Below are 20645 nucleotides of genomic sequence, written 5' to 3'. Positions count from 1 at the left end.
CATTCACACAGTGCAGTGCATTCATGGCTGTTTTGCGAGTTACTGAATCTTATCTTCCACCTGCGAGACGGGACTTGCCTGTCGCCACTCTCAGTTGTCACTGAGTATCTTCTTCCATTCACAGCCTGTCATCACTCCTCCCTTTCCTATCTGTCACTGTCAGATCAATTTTGATTTAATGCCGCTCTAATCAGAAAATCCCGCTGATCATTTAGTAATAGATGTCACTAATTTCCAATGGATCGTCATTCATCATTGGTTCGTTCTCTTGTTTGCCACGCTCAATCTTGCATCCACATTCGACTTAAACAGCGCAGACTACAAGACATATTCAGCATGATGTGACATGACAGAACAATCATTTTACTAGCCGCTACTGCCTTTTTCCAACCTCACTAACTGGTAAAAAGAATTGCATATGGCATTGCACTATCTCTTAAGATGGGTTTTCAGTGTGATTGTGTTTCTGAGGTATTTTGCACATGAATACCATATGCTTCTTTACACCCAGAAAGAAAGATCACCCGTGTGTACTTAGTATTAACGCAAGATAAGTGGCGCACTGCTGTGTTCTCCACAAAAAAATGAATGAGTTAATCAGAACACAGAATGCCATGATGAGGAAGCCACTGATTAGAAGAACAAAGTCCCTAGATACTGATAATGGCTCAATCATAATTAGTTTCACTGCCTGTTTTCCTAAGTGTGACCCCAAATTCTCTCTTATTACAGTACATTAATTAATAACCGACTGACATCCTGACAAGACCATAAGACTCCTTTTTACTTAAAAAAAAAAAATTGTTTTAAGATTGCTTTTTGCTGTGTTTTGATACAGCATGGTAGAAAACTTTCAGTCTAATTCCCTGTAATCTTCATTAGTGTTTTTGCTAATTGTGTATACATTCTTGTTTATGAGAACATTAATCATGTATGTTGCACATTACTGCTGCACTTTCCAAAGCACGTTGCAGTGTTGATGTTACAGCATGTTATCCAACCTTTCAGGCAGCCATTGGTTTCCATTTGTTTCACTTGGCTATGAAAATCAATGCGCACTCTTGAAACTTGAGTTGGGTAATCTATCACAGTAAGCATTATGTCTGCATTAGTTTTTATCAAAGTTACATTACTGTTGCACGGTTGACTTATTTTAGCATAAATAATACAATACTAAAGCAGACACAAAGTTCACCGTGATGGATTGCCTAACTCACCTGGCAATTTCAAAGTCACTACAAGTTGATTTCCCTACCTTTTTAAAACTGCTGTAAATCAGAAACTTCTCAAAGGGTAAAAATGAACTCTAGTGTGTCTTGGGAAATGGTTGGCGGCAATTTATTTGTAGCCAATGAGCTAAAACATGCAAAATCACAGGTATGGTTCTTTAAACATGAAATCATTGCACATGTCCTGCGGGTAAATCCAAAGCTTACTTTGCTCCATTATGTTGCTGTTTGTCTTTGCTTCCTGTGTGTTTGTCCTCTCTAGGCTTCTTGGACGCGACCAGACAAATATGAGGTATGGCTACTAAATATGGTAGCCTGACTCTAGTTTAATAGACCAAACTTACACAGTAGACCCCTTCCCTTTTACTGCAGAGCAGAAGTGTTGTCGTTCAGCCCACATTTAACTCACTACATTTAGTTGTGCACTAAATATGTAGACCATTAGACACGTAGTATAGCACATTTAATCCACTTAGTTCCAGAACACATTTAGACGTGCTCTATTTACTTGTCCCTGTTCATTTTTGCCGACAAATTTCATCTTGAGACGCTGAGACAGTAACATTATTTCAAAGACTTAGTTGGCCATATAGCATTCTGCTATTTCCTGCTGCATGGTCGGGTTAGTTCTCAGACTTTGTTTGATTCGGGGAAGAAATGGATTCCTGCACTGGGTTGTTGGAAGGCTGGCAGCTCTGCAACCTCACACATAAAAAACACTGTCTGCTCTGCTGAGGGGCCAGCCATGGCGCTAACTCAACAAGCTATACTAAATCTTAACAGAGTGGGCTCAAGTGATGAAGCCTACTGTCATATACAAGGAGTCTGCATGTTTTTGCTTTAACCTCACACTACAGCAGCAAGAGGGGGAGTCAAACCACCTGGGGCCTCATTTATACACTGGTCTGACTGTGTCTCTTCATCCAAATTACAAATGCAAGATTTAGTTTCTTCTCTTATAACACAAGTAACAAAATATTGAAAAAAAAAAAAAATGAATCAAACAAGCGTATTTAATTATAAATCCAAAAACTCAATTATACATGAGTTCCCTGCTGTAGTGTTTGATTGGATAGAAATATGCAATCTCTTGTCCCTCCACAGAGTGAGAACTGCTGTCCGTAGATAGAACTGACACAATATAACAAGCTAACTTCCCTTATTGCAACACACACACACACACACACACACACACTTTACTAGGAAAATACTGAATAAATCCCATGAACCAATGTTACTTTTGATTAAAAAAAAGTGCATGATTCATTACATTGTACAGAGCCTGGGTACACACCCAGAGTTCTTGGTTCTTCGATAATCATACCATTCACCTCTGACTGATAATATCACCAGGTAGTGGTATAATTCAGTGCTCCAATTGATCTTTCCCTATTTTTGTGAAAATTATCTGGCCAGTGTGTTCATCATTGAACAGGGCATTTGGATGTCTTGGACTTTGTGATTTAAGGCTCTGCAATCCACAGCTGCAGCATATGAAAGTTTTATTATATAAGCTATTATTTTGAAGTGTTGATTATATTATTACAGTATGTTAAAAGTACAAACACACTACTTGTAGGTGGTTTCATATAGTTTCCCCTGTATCTCTTTCTTGTTTTGTAGTCAACCAGCTACTATTAGTAGATGTAAAGTCTTTTGTTGTGTTAACTTTTGAATTTAATCAGTAGATGATTGCCAGATGAAAAAATGTTTGTAGTTATGTGTTTCCTTTTGCTGTTCCCTTTCTTTTCCTCCCACTGGTTTCTCTTAAACTGCTCGTCTCCACACAGTGACAGGAGTGAGAGTAGAAATAGTGTGTTTAACCTGATATAGCAGCTTGTATCTGGCTGTGTAGATAAAAGCGCTGAAGACAGAAATACCACAGAAAAAACTTGTCTCATGATCTATGGTGGAGATACCAGTCTTCATATTTTATGCGTCTGAAGTTATTGCCAGTCTGCCAAGTATTTTTATGGAGCCCACCGTAGAAAATCAACTGTTGATAACAGCAGTAATCGAACTAATCTGTCGTCACTGATAATATTGGCCTTGCTTTGCTGTAGACAGCAGCTGACTCCAGCTCTGTGATGGGCATAAATCATAGGCAGCTAACAAGCAGGCCTTATATGATTAGCCATGATGACAAATGGATCCTGCATGATGATATTATGCTAAATAAAACTGCAAAGCCTTCACAATATGTCTTTATTTCATCGAGAAGTGCACTTTAGAAAAAGCAGCTCGACACTTGCAGATCTAGGTCTCATTACAATAACCTGCTTGCTGAATCCTATTGATTTCTGCAGAGCTGAAGAAAGTATTCAGGCAGTCCTCGTCACAAGGCTGTGTTGTATCTACTACAAATGTTATTACAGTTCATCAGTTATACATCTAGATTATGAACTGCTTTGTAGATTTACGGTAAATAACTTACAGTTACACAGGGGCTCCTCGGCCACCAGTGCGCCCTGAATGTCAATTTTTTTTTCACTTTAGTTAACAGGGACCACCTGAATGCACCATTAGTTTTAATTTCTGGAGGTGCAGGTTCACTTTTATGTGCCACATCCTGCAGGAGGATCCAGCCAAATTTGTAAAGAGTTAATCAAAAGTGCAGTGACCATTTTAAGACATTGTTTGCTCAGCTTGTCAGGCTCAGCTCTACTTAAGGACATACTCGTCTACTTTTATCAGCCTAATTGTCCTTTACCACTCTAGAAAAACGAAGGCACTGCTTAGCAAATAGCAGTTAATGGAAGAAATCTCTTGAGTGGTTGGCAGTGATTTCAATCCTCATGTGTTGTCCCTTCACAACAATGAGGACAACAATTAGCGCAACACAAATTACCATTTTATTACAGCATCTGTAAATTGGGGAACCTAGAAGAGAAATGAAGGTATCCAGACCCACATGTGTAATTAGGGCAAGGAGGCCATATGGACGATCGGGCATCTGCAATTTAAAAAGAAAAGGTGTACCAAAGGATCTTTCTGTTTGGGAGAAACAAGGAACAATTTGGGGGAAAGGATGTAAAAGATGACACAAGATTAGAGCAGAATCAAAATGCAGCAATAAAAACTTAAAGCTGTAAAATTAGTTTGACATGCCTCACGCCCTTATGGGCCACCAAGCTTCAGCATTAACATAAAATGAAATCGATAACACTGTCAGCTCCACTTTGTTGTCTGTCCCAAAACAACTTACTCTCCAAACTTTCTTACTTTACTAAAGTTTCTGCAGAAAGTGGAAAAAGGGCTTTAGGCTATACAGTAAGTCTGTAGTCTACAACCAGCAGGTTGAAATGTTTTGCCCCAGAGTAGATTGCTTTCTGTGCAGTTTGGTACAGACATCCATTTTAGCCCCAGGATCAATTTGACTTTGGTGATCCGCTGACTTTTCATTCAGTGCCAGCATCAGCTCAGAATCAATAAGTTATGATGAAATACCTGCAAAACTAACATTCTTGGCAGCCTAAAAAATATGTTAAACATGACTTGTTTGACATCAGCATGTTAATGTATTCAGTGTTACCACGTTAGCATTTTGATCAATTCCAGTGGTGTGAGTACAATTACTCAAGTACTGTACCTAAGTACAATTTTGTACTTTACTTGAGTATTTCCATTTTATGTAACTTTATACTTCTACTCCACTTCATTTAGCTGACAGCTTTAGTTACTTTTCAGGTCCAGAGTTACCATAAAAAAACATGATAAATCAAATTGATGAGATATTTTTTTTAAATAAACCTCATCACAGTATATTAAGTAGTTAAACTGAGCCTGATCTTTAAAAAAGATTAAATTGCTGCTTACATAAATGCATAATATAATATCTGGGTCTGTTAGATTATTTGCCACGTTGACTGCTAACGAACTTTTGCAATTCCAGTAAGAGCGAAATACACACACCCTCCTTGTCATAACCACTTTAGTCTCGATATGGACAGTTGTTCCTAGTTGGCATTGTGAATTTACTGACATCCAGTAATACATTAATGCAGCATTAACATTCTTTTATAGAGTCAGTAGGGCTGTACAGTAGGTGTCTAAAAGGCTGACAGGGAAAAAAAGGTTCTTGTACCATGATTACTGTGAAAAGCTACAGTTTGTATCAGCTTTGATTTATATTTAGTGAAAATATAGAAGCAGTAGGTATAAAGAGTGAACAGTGATTGACACATCATGTGTGGATCTCGGCTCCAGTCGCCTCCTATATAACAGATGTAGTACAGAATAAATGACAAGCGAAACATGTGTATTGACAGATTACGTAACAGAGTGTCAGCGTCGCCCTACAAAGCAGAGAAGCAGTGACTACATAAACATTGGGGACTGTGTGAAGACATTTCCATGCCTTCCATTACCAGTCCACTGTTCTAATTAATTTGGTGACAAATCAGAGATGTTTAATTAAAACAATTAATCGGAATTAATGAATAAATCCTTCTCAAAGGTCTGCCTACTCACTTCTGCCGGTGTTGCATCATTAAAGTATTATTTTCCATTAACCTTATCCCTGTTTACATTCTAACTGTGTGCCCAGTGCAGCGTCTTCCAGTGTCACTGCAGTAAGGCAAGATTAATGCTGCCCTTTCAAAATGTTCCAGGACACTCCCTCAGATCTTCAGTAAACAGCAAAAATGTTTCTGCCACATCTGCATCACCCTGCTCTGGAGAGGATAACACTTCACGCCATAATGCTAATACAACAAATACCATTCAATTATTCATCAAATATAAACGCTGAAGCACCTAGAATGCCTGCAATATTAATAGAAAATCATGGCAGGTAGAAGGAAGATGTATATCCCCTGTTGGTTTGAGCTGTGTGTTGCCCAGGGGGAAGAAAAGATGTTACTATCTTTCTAACAGACAGTTTTTATAGGTCCTGCTACATGGCTCTTCTTCATTATTGATGTCTTTTTTTGACTGCTGCCTTCCACAGCATATTTTATATCTCAATTTTTGTGGTGGTGGGATTTTTCCCAGCAACATACTCCAGGTAAAAAAGGGTTGATCACAAAGCAGCCCGTCCTTTGACCTTATCGTTGTATTTAGTAACATGAACACTGCAGATCAACCTAGGTTGCAGCGCACGATTAAAAAGCCAAGTGAGGTTACTGGGTGCACTCAAATGTCAGCTGCACACCTGTGCTGAGTAAGGCATCCTCTGTGACCCTGCATATCCACAAAACAGTAGGTCCAACCATGTAAGCAGGGTAACAAAGGTGATCTGCTGAGGAAAATAAAAACAAGGTTTAACAATTTATTTGTGTGCAATTGTAGCTTTCCAACTGCAATTAGACTGTCTGTAAAGCTGCAGCAACAATGCTAAATGGAAGGGACAGCAATCGACATACAAGTCATTTATTTCCCCAGGTTTTGTGCACTTACAGATTTCTATGCTGAGGCAGGGATAGTTTCTCTCTGGCCATTATGTGCACCGTGATGCTGTTTATAGATTTGTGAGAGACATTTATTTGACTGGTATATTTTTTATGATTTAAAGATTGCTGGTTGTCTAACTGAATTTCCTAAACCAAGGGTCAATGTAATTTACTTTGACCTAAATCCATCAAGGATAAAGCTGGTATATCTTGATATTTTCCAGTTAGTTCTTGTCTCCGTCCTGTCTGTAGCACTCACCTTACAATAGGAAAAATATAGAAGAACGCCAGCCTTATCCTTTGATTTTTTTTTTTTCATAAAAAATTAAAGACGGCAGCTTGCAATGTGAGAAGATTTTCTCATTTCTATTCTGTCTCTGTTGTGGTAAGAGCTTACTGCAGTTGTGTCTTTTATGTTCTCTCCATATCGCAGCTCATCACGTGCTGTTTTAACATAGTATAGGTCAGCCGTCAATCAAACATGTTCAACAAAAGTTTCTTTGTTTTTTGTAGTTGATGTAGTTTAGTTCCCAGTTCACCTTCCATATCCAGTTTATTTCAAACAAAGTAGAAACAGAATCTCACAACACCTTTTCTTTCTTTTTCTTCCTTCTTTTTTCTTGTAGGAAGCTTGCTGTGTTTGGACCAAAAAAATAAAAAAACTCTCATAAACAACCTTAGGGGATAACTGAGAAAGCAAACACTCATCCACTTCTATGTAAATGTCAGGCTTTATAAATGACACTAATTACTTTTTCCTCTTCTTTGTAGAGCCTTGACAGAAACATTGTGGTACGCAGCCATGCACGGGTGTCCTCTCTCACCTTGAAAAATGTCCTGTTCACGTATGCCGGCCAGTATCTCTGCACTGCCAGCAACTCCATCGGCCAGGACAACCAGCACATGTACCTGGAAGTCCGCTGTAAGTCAAACAACTCTTCCTACACATGCTCTAATTGTTGCATTAACAGCAGTTGACATTTGCATAAATTGTCATCTTTATCTTGGGGGAAAAAAACATTGCTGTGTACAAAACAGCAAACATAATTATGCATTTTTAAGGCCAACCCGGAAGTAGCATCGTCATGGGGTCTGTTGAGAACTTGATGGGATTTTTGCATTTGATTTAGGATTTTTTCCAAAAATAATCTCTGTGGCAACACACATTTCTGATGCTTACTTGTTTTGTTCAGCAGGATAGTCTTCACAAGTGAACTCCACTTTTAGGATGTTTGAAGCATTAATGCAGCCAACAGAAGTAAAAAGCTAACATTATGCTATATCCTATAACTACTCCTACTAGTTGAATGTAACTACCGTTAGCTTCAGAAGTTCTCCAACAAGCTAACCAGCCGCTTTCTCAAGCTAGCGAAACTGTAGCATAATTAATTGTTTTTCAACCTATCTACAATCTACAAGAGTTTGCAAGATCACTGAAAAACACGACTAGACGCTGTGAGACCGACTAGTGAGAGAGTTCCTGTCTGTGTCCAGCGTGATGATGTTTGATGTCCCCAACAAAAACAGTAGTCTCACTTAGACACTTGTTAGCAACTGCCTTTTAAAGGACATGTAAAAGCTTGTGCTAACCTCAGATCTTATTTCAGGCAACTAACCACCAACCCATTCAAAATCCTCATTGAGTTTGAGGGCACTAACATGCTAACTTCTGGGTTTAAGAACACCTGTGGGCCCTATTGAACTTAGATTTGACTTAATTTATTTTATTTCACATTTTTTCACTAAATTAAATGATGCTTGATGTTTTTTCATAAGTCTGTTAATTTAGGATGTAAAGGCTAAAACACTTGTCAAGGAAACTTTGTTACAGGAATACATTTGTCTTTTGTTGGCCTTGACTTGGAACAGACGTTTCCTCAGAACAAATTAAATGTCATGTTCATAAGAGTCAGTTGCAGAATCCCATTATTTGAATGTGATATATCTTCAGGCTGTGATGTTCAGTGCATTCCAGGGGTAATTGTGTTATAATTGACATTTGTGGTGCCCACACATTACCCAACAGTCTTTTTCTGCTCAGGTAGTGATCTCCTCTGTTTCCCAAAATGGCTTTTGACAGCATCCTGACAGCTTTTCCTGGCTTTGTTCATTAGCTGTTGATTTTACCTGTAGGCAGGAAAATCAATAACACAAGCTTTTCGCAAACACACTGACAGACGAGACAAATATTCCGTCTTCAGAAAGAGTTCTGCAGCTTTTTGCAACAGCTAAAAATAAGTTGGATTGTAAGTTCAAGAGTAAAGTCAACAGTGCTTGGCTTCGTTTCACACTAAACTTGTTCTGTTTTATTCATTTGCCCCATTTCTACTTACACTGTACACAGTGAAGCTTCATCTAGTGCATTTTGAGATTAAACAGGAAAGAAAGTAGACTAGATAGACTAGAACACAATTTTATGTTAAAAAAAAAGAGGGGGTAATGTATGTCATCATATGTGAACTAACGTTTGATACAATGTGTGACGACATTACCTCAGTACTGAGTCATTTATTAATCGATTTGTATGTCACTAAGGTGTACGATGAGTATCATACATAAATATTGTTATAGATAATAACGTCTTTGCAAAAGTCTATCTTGGCGAAAAAATTCAGCTTAAGTCAACAGTTACAAGTTTTTTTTTTACAACCAAGCGGTGCCAGCGGCAATTTCCATATCAGGTGAGGTGAGGCAGCATAAAGTTATCGTACAGCAGCAGACTGAGCGTGCAGTCAGTGTCACTGTCAGTGTCATCGTGGATGTAAAGTGATGTAGTCTGTCACAGGAAATCTGCTCCTGGTGTAAATATCAAAGAAAATGTTCCTTTCGCTCTTGTAATGTTAGTCGCCACATTTATTCTACACGTTCAACCGTTATACCAATTAATTACCTGCTCAGTGGAACTTACACATGACTGGTGCAACAGGCTGCAACATTCACTCCTCAGTGAACCCTGCAGTACAGAAGCATTTCAAAACAGCATAAAACATTCACTCACTGGGTGCAAATACATGTTTAAAATCTGAAAATCAGATCAGCACTAGGAGCAGTGCTTGTTAAGACCGAAGAAATGTCTCTGAAGAGACAGCGTCCAGAAAGACACCTCTGTTTCTGGGGATAAATAGCGGACAAGAGTTTGCCGGGTCAGTGGTACCACTGCGATTTGTTACCATGGAAACAAAGCTCTCAGTTCTGACATAGCCTCAAGGTACAGTGGCTTTTTGGCCTTAAAATTTCTCTGTCCTTTTTAAACTGTGAAATTACTATGGTCTTTGAGCATCGCTATTTTCCTTTGATTGACAGTAATATTATATTATTATTGTATTATATATATTAGAGACTTACAGGAGTTATGAGGTGAGGGAAGTGACTATCAAAGCCTTAATTATACTTTCTACACTCACATGTGTACTCCAATCTAGTTTTCAAAAGCAGTCATGATTATGATGTGAAACTGCTTGGAGGTGTTTATATCCATACAGGGTCAACAGTTTCAAGCAACAAGATCTCCAACCTTAACGACAGAATAGGTCATTAGCACCCAGAACGACACATATGAGTGTTAGTCAAAGCCACCCATATGAGCATTTTGCGGTTGGAGCAGGGCTTTCTAAAAATAGCACACACATTAAACATACATGTACGGTTTGCGGTTGAGAAGAAAAGGTTAAGAGAGAAAAAACGTCCTTGTATGCCGTTATAAAAGACAGTTAAATAAGTCCCAAAAAATGTATGTAAGTACCAGAATTGAAGTAATTACGTAAGAACGCGATGGAAGGCATGGAAGTTTCGTGATGTTTAACTCATCTATGTCGTTCATAATTACTACGGCCACTAGAGGCTGATGGAGGACAGTCTAAAATGTAAATATGGGTCTATTGCTACCTCTACAAACACCCTACAAGGTTGATTTTGAGGGGACACCAGTCTGGTTTTTTTTTTACCTTGAGGACTATGCATAAAAAGATCTACGGTTTCTGCTTGGGTAATTTGTTGTGGATGTAAACACCTTCAAATTGAAGCTGTAAGTCTTAACTTTACAGCCACCGTTTCACTTCAACTCCGAAGTGCAGCACTACAGAGACAAAACAAAACTGGGACTGTATATCTTACAGTAACATTAAGCTTTCATCAGGAGAAACTGACATTCTTTTCCCTCAAGCAGAATTACAGACTCAGAGTACCTGTGCCCGAGTGTTTTCATTTCAGTAACTTACGGACTCAAAACATCTCCTTGGAAAGATTGGATGCGCACAAAGGATGCAAGATCATACTTGATCTCGCATTTAAATCTATCGAATGTTACCTTGGTAAAAAGAAGAGGGGATAAATAAAGCCAATGAAAGCTTAATTGGATTAATATGCCCTGCTCTCAATGTGCCGGCAATTTACTCCGAGATATAATCACAACGCAGCATTGATAGAGTTGTTTGAGGGCTTGCAGTTAGCCAGAGTAATCAGCAAGTAATCAGGTAGCTGATTCACTGTTGCCAAGCAATTATCGATAAGAAAAGGTGCTTTGTCTTGAGCACAGCTCTCACTCTCTGTCCCCTGTATCACCACTCGCCCACTCACACAATGAAGACGTTATCTAAGCGTGGAACTTCCTATCTGCTGCACAGCATGATCCCATTAGCCGGGCTGAGTGTGCCTACGTTTGCTGCTGAAGGACTGATAGGAAAGTGTTAATGACTTCTCGGTTTGAGCTCCGTTTTGTCAGCAGTTGAGGTTTGTTTAGCATGAATCTCTAATGAAAACACTGTTTGAGCTGCAAGCGGGGTCCCTTCTTATCTACTCATCTCTTTTCTGCTGGCTATACAGTTAGAAATTCCATCCCTTGTGCATGCCTTTTATTTTTATCGTTGCCAGGTTCAGAACACTTCACCTGATATTCTCTGGGTCTGCAGATACAGTTTGAATTGCTTTGATGAAACCTATATATTGAGACTGAAGCTGCAGAGAGCATCGTCTGGATCCAACAGTCAATATATTGAAATTTGACCATTTTAACTCCCTAAGAAGAAACCAAAGAAACCCCTTTAAAAAAAGACTATTTCCACAGTATCTCATCTTTATTCATGCAGTTAGTTCACTCTAAAAGTATCCATGACATAAAGTATCCTTTACATTAATTCTTCTAACAGAATGTTATGCTTACATGGCCATAAAATAAACCAATGTCCTTGATTGTAGCAATGATCACAATAGTGCTGGCAGAAGCTATAGCTTATTAGGCCAATTCAACATTACGAACAAGCCACTATCGAGGCTATGAATAAAAGTTATGCCCATGCAGTACAAATATACATTGATCATTACATAAAAATATATAATCTGCTCATATCCAGTGCTTATCTTTTTTCCATGATTATGCATGTAGTCTTCCAGGTGACAACATTTTAATGTCTTTATTCCTACTAATAGTACTGTTATTATATCTGTGAAGTGTATTTCACACAGTGGCTTCCCACACTTGAAAAGGAAGGACCAATCAGATCATGGACTTCACTCGTTCTTAGTTTATTTTCCAATGACCAATGAAGAAAGGTGAAAAACCTTTAAACAAACAAGAATAAACAGATGTAAATAAAATACAGCATCAACCAAGGTAAGTACATTCAAATGCAAGTGCATTACACTAAATAAAAGGTATATTTAAACATACATTGACTTCATTAAATATTAAAGTACTGTGTGACTTAGAAATTAAAACAAACGTAATCATTTACTTTCAAATTAACCAGTTTTTTCCTCATTTTAATACTTTACCTTAAATGAAATCAAACATTTTAAACTGATTTTACTGTAGATATTAACAACCATTTTAACAGAAATACTCGACTAATAAAATAAATAATAAACTTATCAGTCATCCATACACAACATAGACAGATAACACTCAAACAGTCCAGTGGAGACAAGCTTACCGGTAGCCCTTTTGATTTGAGTCCTTTTCCCAATGCGTTTTGTGAAGTGAGTTTACTTCTTTTCCTTTGTCTCTTTGTCTCTGCCGTCCTCCTCCTGCCAACCGACATGTGTGTCTCTGGCGTGTGTGACTCCGGTGTGTGTGCTGATTGCGCTAATTGTGCCCACCTGGTGAGGTGCGCCGCAGCAGCGCGCCAATGCGCGCCGCCGACGCGCGCACACAGAGCGCGCCCGCAGACACGTACAGGCAGCAGCATGCACACAGACGCTCCTTACCCAGATCGCCGCAACAATATCCAACATACAATCATGGAAAAAAATATTAGACCACCCTTGTTTTCTTCAATATCTTGTTCATTTTAATGCCTGGTACAACTAAAGGGACATTTGTTTTGACTTGCTTTGAATTTAATGATAACAACAAAAATAGCTCATAACAGTTTAATCCAAGAGTCGATATCTAGCCATTTTCCATGGTTTTCTTGATACTGATTTGGGTTATTATCAATAAATCCATGGAAAATGGCTAGATATTGTGACCTGCATAAGCAACACATTGCTGCCAACATTATCAATAAACTTACCTAGACTAAAGAAATCCAACAGCCACTGTAGTGAGTCAACAAGGCCCAAAAGTAGCAGTGATAGAAAGAGCGGGAGTCTAATCAGGGCTGCAGGAGATGGAGCATTTATTGACTCAGCCTCGTCCATCAATTCCAGCTGCAGCACACTGCAGAGTTTCAAGGATCCAGGGTCAGTCCAGCAGTGTCAGGGGCCACAACATTTCACAGCACTCAGGAAGCGAAGCATACTTCACTGCTTTCCGAAGCACTGCTCGGTGATGTGAGCAGGATATAATAAAAGGAAACAATGCAGGAAAACAGTCATCTCCTGTTATAGCCTCTTAGAATGATGATGCCGAAAAATTGAGGCTCAGGGTGAAGAGTTTTGACCATATGGTATCAATTCAATTCAATGAGCAAGTCAAAGTAGTCTGCTAAATGGAGCGTTCACTGTAGCATGAATGGTAGCAGTGTTATTGGTTGTCTCTGCAGGCATCAGTTATAGAGAAGTTGCAGTAAGAGGAATGATATAGGTTGTAATTTTCATCACACCCATAATGAAACAGCTGGAGTCTCTTTAGCAGTTTGAACTGTCAGAGTTGAGCTGTTATTTTTGTTGACTCAAGGCTCTCTCTAAGTCATGATTGTGAGCTTATTAAACTTGCTGTGTAATAATAGCACTTAGCCCTCTGAGACATCAAATTTTTTTTAATTGCTGAGCAGGAGCATTTTGCAATAAAACTTGTCAAAAGTAAAATGGGCAAAAAAAGGCAATTTAATGTACCATTAAACCAACATAGGTTGTCTTTAAAACTTAAATGGATATCATTAAATACATTGGCTTGACTGTATAGAAATTAGACAAATTTAGCATTTGTTTGCAGGTTCTATCACCATTGCTATAAATGCTCCAGCTGGCCCCGGGAGTGTGTTTTAAATGTCTTTTTTGATTGCAAAGATTTCTAAATGAAGTATCTCCCTGGTAGCCATGATAAGATCAGCTGGAAATGCTGAGAAGAGAAGCTTCAGGGAAGGAAGGAAATATTATTACCATCCCACAATTCCTTGCTTCTGTGATAGAAGACTCTGTGTGGCCTTTCCCAGCTGACTGATTCCTATCAGTCCTGTGAATTTTTTCATGCAGAGATTTGATGGGTTTTATCTATGCTTGTGGAAAAAGGATGTAGAATCAATCAACATCCCCTCCTTCTCCGTTTTCACACACTTCTGGTATGAATTCATACTTATATTATAGATTATGATTATTATGATAATAGAAATATTACATTCAGATTCATATTTGATGAAACTTAGATTGTATGTGTATGTAAGACTAGTGTAGAGTCGTGTAAGACTCACATGGAATGGGTTCTATTCTGGTTCAGGCACCTAGTTTTGAGCAGTTCGGCACCAATATTGTTCCAAGCATCCTGAACAGAACTAGTTTAAGAACTAGATAATTTGGTGGTAAAGTGGTAAAATTGTTCCCGAAAGAACAGGTCCCCTAGTTTGAGCTGTCTTGACATCTTTATTGGCTGTCCCAGACATGAGGACATCTTCAAAACCTGACGGATTTTGTCATTGCCAAATCCAAGATGGCTTGTGGTCCAGTATATGCATCCCCAATTTACCATGACAGCAGTGTGTGACTAAAATGTCTTGTAGTGTTAGTCTTGTTCTTAGCTACAAAGGGATAAATAAAGTTTTTCTTTTTGCTAGGGATTGTCAGGGAGTAAATGCTTTAGACAGAATCCCAAACTAAAGTGAGCATCATAAAATCCGAGACTTCCAGTAGTTGCATCCATTTATTTAACTTTTTAGTGGTTTTGTTGCCGTAAACCTAACAAAACTGTGACCTTTACGTTTAGTTATGAGGACCTGTTGAGCTCCTGCCATCGGTAGTGGTGCTAATTTTTTAAATGCTAGGTCATATTTGAGGGTATGCACACATTACTTATATGGTTGCATGGTTTGCAGGACTTGATTTAATATCCGTGGTCTCTCCAAAACTGAATAGATCCATCCTATTCTCCATGACTCTATCTTAATATTTGTGCAACTTATTTAACTTAATTATGTGCTATATGTACTTTTTTGGTACAGCAGATACAGCACTGATGCCATGTCTAATGATGTACTGTAATGCCTAGTTTTACTGAACAATGTTGGTACTTTTTTCACTATAGATTCATATTCAATAGAAGAATTTCCAGTCAGCATTGCCTCTAAGTTTTTCCTAATGTAAGTTCAGCTGAATTCTCTTGAGGCTGTGGTTCTTATAAATATAAGTCTGTCCTTGACCTTTAACAAGTGGTTAAAATAGGAGAAAATATGTAAATGTTTCTGTTCACATCCACTGCACAAGCCTGCCTTAAAAAATACTGCCCATGCAGTATTTATCATTGTTTAAAAAGCAAAAACCCTTGCCTTTTCTAATCTCCCTGTGGTTAGTTGATACTCTTCTGGCCAGAAGAACCACGCTGAAGGCGTAAACACTTCAGATTATCAGTAAAACTGTTCCAAACATGCCCGTTGTGATGTTTTCCATTTTCCCTCCACTGTGTGTTGCTGCAGATGCTCCAAAGATTCTGGGTCCAGTGACAGTGTACACATGGGAGGGAAACGCGGCCAACATCAGCTGTGAGGTGGAGGCTCACCCTGGAGCCTCAGTGGTTTGGTTTAGAGAAGGCTTCCAGCTGCCCTCTGCCAACACCACCAACATGAAGATCTACAACACACCAACCATCAGCTACCTGGAGGTCTGTGGCACTGCACTGACATACAAAAGCACTTTTGTTAATAGAACGCTAGTGATCTTGATAGTTAATGGTGTTGGCATTGAGTACAGAGTGTTAGATACTATGTTAATGAATTAGTAATGATTAGTTCCAACAGTAGTTTTCTGTGCATCTGAATAATGGCCACTTTCCAATTGAATCACTCTCCATCAGCCATGAACAAGCTGCTTAATGGCACAAAAGCAATAACTAATGATTACATCCCAATCTTATAAGGTGCATGTTCAATCTGTACAGGGGTCTACTGGGTTCCTATAGGTATTTTTGTGTTGTAGTGCCTCAACACATGACCTTTCAGTGTTTTTGTCTTTTCCTGTCTCTCAGATTACCCCTGATTCTCAGAATGACTTTGGGAGCTACAACTGCACAGCAACCAACGTGATGGGCACTGAGTCAAAGGAGTTCCTTCTGATCCAAGCAGGTTTGTTCACCAAAAAAATAAGAAATGTAATCAACCAAAAAATGTAGCATTTCTCAGATAAAACAAGTTTTAAGAAAAATGTAAATAATTTAACAGCACCAATGTGCTGTAGATATATATCAGTAAATATATATATATATATATATATATATGTGTATATATATATATATATATGTATATATATATATATATGTGTGTATATATATATATATATATATATGTGTGTATATATATATATATATATATATGTACATATATATATATATATATATATATATATATATATATATATATATATATATGTGTGTGTGTGGACATGTTAAATGATGTCCAGGCACCATGTGAATATACATTTAGACCATGCAAAGAATCACAAGGCACTATACAGTACAGACAGGAAATGAGCAAAAATGTAGCAGTGAAACTGCCCTTAAAGTCATATTTTCTTTGCCATGCATTTGGTTTTTGTTAGCTTTATTTGGTATGCAAATAGTGTTGGACCCATTAGAGGAGGGAGGTCACTTAGGACCTTGTCTAAATACAGAGTAGTCGAATTAATTGTGCTAACAACCTCTGCTGCCACTGTGTAATATACTGTAGGCCCTTTGAGGTGTTTTCTCTCTGCTTTTTCATTTGATGCATAACTCATTACTATGCCTAAAGTGACTCCCTCCAACCATAGTTGGATTAAAAGGGCACCAAAAGAGCCCAAACTCAAATAAATCCTCACACCTTATTTTCCACATTGACATGTCAATGAGAAAATTCGACAAGTAGGACGAGGCAAAGGGCTTCACTAAACAAAATGATTTCAATTTCAAGGGTAATTAAACAGTGTCTGCATTACATACTAATGGTACACAATCCAGGAAAGATCCAGTGGGTTGATCATTACAGAGGGAGGATCGTTTTCACTGGTGTTTCTTTTAGTGTGATGGTAGGAGGTAGCTCTGGAAAGTTTACAGACATATATAAAGGAATTGATGATTAGTTGATTCCTTCACCTTTCAGCTCTGAGAAAAACATCCATTGTGGCTTGTTATTACCAGCACAGAGCACTGGTGTCAGACCAAAGGCGTTCATTACATCAAACAGTACAGCATGTCACTGAGCCGTTGAATTCACAGAACACTGGTGATTTTTTTCTTTGAAAGTGGCAGTAGTGCAGCTAGAAATGTAAGGTCGGTGGTGTCGTTAGACGAAAGGTCATGGCACCAGTAAAATCAAAGGGGTTCATTCTCTGAGGAACATGAATGTGATTAGTAAATGTCTTGGTAATCCGTCCATTAGATTGGCTTTCTTGTGTACAAGGGGAAGTTTCAGCTTTATAGAGGCACCAGAGGAAAGGTCATGGAGTTACTCAATTCAAAAAGCATGACTATACTGTATGAAATGTTATGAATGGACTGTAAATCCAAACTGGATGGATGGAATCCACACCTTCCTGACATACTGATTACTGTCATTAGGTCCTATCCATAAAAGATAAAAAGGAAGGAACACTTACATGCCTATAGAAGACGACTAAATCGCATAGGGTGCTCCATCTCTGTGACACGCTACCCTATCTTTATGAATCAAAGTGCAACTCAGGCTGGAGGTAAAGCTGTCGCTGCAGGCTCATTCAAGCTTGTCCAACAGAGCTTCAGTAATTTGGCGACCAGAGGCTTTGGGGCACCAGAGGCATGTCAGCACCACATCTGTCAAAGGGGCTGATTTAGAGCAGAACATAATCAGTAGGTGTTGCACTGGCCGGTATCATTCTGGACGAACCACATGAGCTCCTCTAATGCATTAAAATGGAATTTTCTCCCTGCCGATGCACATAGACAGGTTGGTAAGGCAACCATACACTACATGGTCATATCCTCAGTATATACAGTACATATATACAGTACATATACAGTATATTACCTTTAAACACATTTAATGATGATACAATTAAGGTGTTGACATCAAATACATTCTTAATCATTTTTTAAACCCAGCTTTTCCATTAATTTCACAATGATTTATATTTAGAACCAAACATTATACTCTTTGTTTTTGATATATTAAGGAGAAGTTTATTTGTTTTGATCCAGTTAAATAATAAGCTGATCTCATGAGACAGAACCTGATTAAGCTCTGAACATGTGGGGGCTGCATAATAAAGAGTAGAATCATCCGCAAACATAGTTACCCTAGCGTTACTGAGAAAATACGGCATATCAATAATAAAAATTGAAAATAAAAGAGGTTCTAGACAGCTTCCTTGGGGGACTCCACAGTCCAGAGACACAGTGTTTAGTGTTGGGAGATGTGCTGCGCTGTTTCACGGGCTGGAATTTGTGTATGTATTTATATTTACATGTATATGCATTTTTTTTTGTTTGTTATTCTATGTATTTTTATTTAATATGGTTGATTTTTTGTGTGGAAGTTTGGTGTCTTTTGTATGATGTTTGACATAAGAAATGTAATAGAAAACTTAAATAACAAAAAAATATATGTACATTAATTAAAAGTTTCTGAATTTTTTTTTTTTTTCTGTGTATGTTGCAGATGTGCCATCGTCACCGGAAATCCAACAAGTGGAACCTTTTTCCAGCACAGCAGTGGTAAAGTTTGAGGAGCCTGACTCCGTGGGGGGGGTGCCCATTATGAAGTACAGAGTGGAATGGCGTTTGCCTGGCCAGGGTTGGACTGGCAGTGAGCACGATGCCAAGGACGGTGAGTCACCCATCTCTCTTGAACAAAGGTTGTGAGATGACTGTTTTGGATAAAAAAAAAATTAAAAAATCAATGAATTTCTAAAACCCATTTCAGAGAAATGGCATTTTTGGGCATTTTTAGCATTATATTTTGTCATTGACAAGTGAAAAAAAAAGAGAGAGAGATTTGTGTTCTGTGTGATTCAGTGTTGAATTGGTCTTTAAGTCCCTGAGTCACCACAATTCATTCATTTCGTCTGAAGGCCTTGAAAAATCTACTTTTAATCAAGCAAAGTGGATGCAAGGGGTGTTATTAAATTCCCTCTTCAGGGTCAGCATTTTGTGCACTCTCTTCAAATGCATCACCTGCATCAGTTACACCTTAGCCTTTAGCTATTTAAATCCTTAGCAACCAAATGACACATCTTGCTGTAAAAGTCATCCTGAGGAAAAAAATTCTACTGAGATAAATTACTTTAAAAAAGAAAGTTTGCTATTAAAATATAATAGTTATAGAACGCTGACACTTGACTCTAACCAATCACATTATTATAAGGGTGTCTTTTTTTCGAGCACATCTCCTACATAAAGGAAATATGGGCCAAAGCAGAAAACATAGCAACAACAGTTAATCCAGACACGATAGTAGCTGATGTCAGGAAGAGAGGTGGAACACAGTGTAGCCTAAATGACAGTCAGCTCAGACATTGACAGGCCCCAGATAATATCCCCATCCCACAGAGGGTTTGTGGCTCTTACAAATCTGGATGGTTCTCGTCCTGTCTGCCACATGGGACCTATCAGTCAGTGGCTGACAGGCACCGCTGTCAACTTAAGGCCCAAGAGCCGCCTGTCATGCAAGCGTATACACAAAACAAAACGCATGCACCCACACAGTAACTGTAAATGTTCCCCAAAAATATCTCATTCAACAACAACAGCTACCTCACATCTGATGAAATAAAGCCTTTCCAACACATACATGCTCTGAATGCACCGTGTCTGTTGTAGTGTACTAGCCTACATTTGTTATAGTAGATTAGGGATATTAAAAACCATTAGAGCTACAACATACAAGAGAAGATGGAAGTAATTTGATACTAATAAGGAATCATCAAGTGGTCGAAATGTGTCAATAAAAAGGACATTGAATTTAAAGTGTCTCTCACAATGCTGTGTACCAGGGCTGCCATCACATGTTTGAAAGCAGTACTGCCAGATATAGATACCACTCCCATCACTCTGTGTCCATACGTATATCTACATCTGCAGTGTGCACATACATGAAGCTACAGGGCAAAGTTAAAGTGCTAGGCTTTCTTCTGTAACCTGTAGACTTGTCTGTTAACACATTTTATTTTACATTTTATGCAATAGATATCTATAGCATATGTGTCTTATATGGACTGTAGTAAACATGAATGGACTAAATACACCCATCTTGCTATACCTTAATGGCAGCAGGCTTGTTGTAGTTTCCTTATGGCAGAATTGTGCATAGGAGGTAATGAATAAAATGCTATTCATGCTATTTATTGTGCCCTTAATGCAACCTTTACCGTGCTATATTTACTGTCAATGAATTCCATAAAACAGCCAAAATCCACAATGTGGCACTCATCCCTA

The 20645-nt window shown here is 38.4% G+C and overlaps 1 protein-coding gene and 1 long non-coding RNA gene across 8 annotated transcripts in view; one reads left to right on the top strand and one right to left on the bottom strand.

Annotated features, from left to right (window-relative positions):
- ncam1a (neural cell adhesion molecule 1a) overlaps positions 1-20645 on the top strand; it is a 266857-nt gene that overhangs the window by 197077 nt on the left and 49135 nt on the right. For 4 of the 7 annotated variants that reach the window (XM_059352154.1, XM_059352155.1, XM_059352159.1 and 1 more), the window contains exons 9-12: positions 7391-7541; positions 15682-15866; positions 16230-16326; positions 18871-19038. In XM_059352154.1, the coding sequence (XP_059208137.1) occupies positions 7391-7541; positions 15682-15866; positions 16230-16326; positions 18871-19038 (601 nt within the window). Of the gene's footprint in view, positions 1-1491; positions 1522-7390; positions 7542-15681; positions 15867-16229; positions 16327-18870; positions 19039-20645 lie in introns of all 7 variants that reach the window. The other 3 variants (XM_059352153.1, XM_059352152.1, XM_059352157.1) reach the window with 1 other exon arrangement.
- LOC131987008 (uncharacterized) lies at positions 12124-12659 on the bottom strand. Its single transcript, XR_009395723.1, has 2 exons — positions 12547-12659; positions 12124-12175 (listed from the first exon to the last, which is right to left on the bottom strand). It is a non-coding gene; the product is annotated as an uncharacterized LOC131987008 (long non-coding RNA).

Source organism: Centropristis striata, chromosome 15, assembly GCF_030273125.1.
Source record: "Centropristis striata isolate RG_2023a ecotype Rhode Island chromosome 15, C.striata_1.0, whole genome shotgun sequence".
NCBI classification, from domain to species: Eukaryota; Metazoa; Chordata; class Actinopteri; order Perciformes; family Serranidae; genus Centropristis; species Centropristis striata.
The sequence above is the reverse complement of the archived record's forward strand: the minus strand, read 5'-3'. Positions and strand labels throughout refer to the sequence as shown.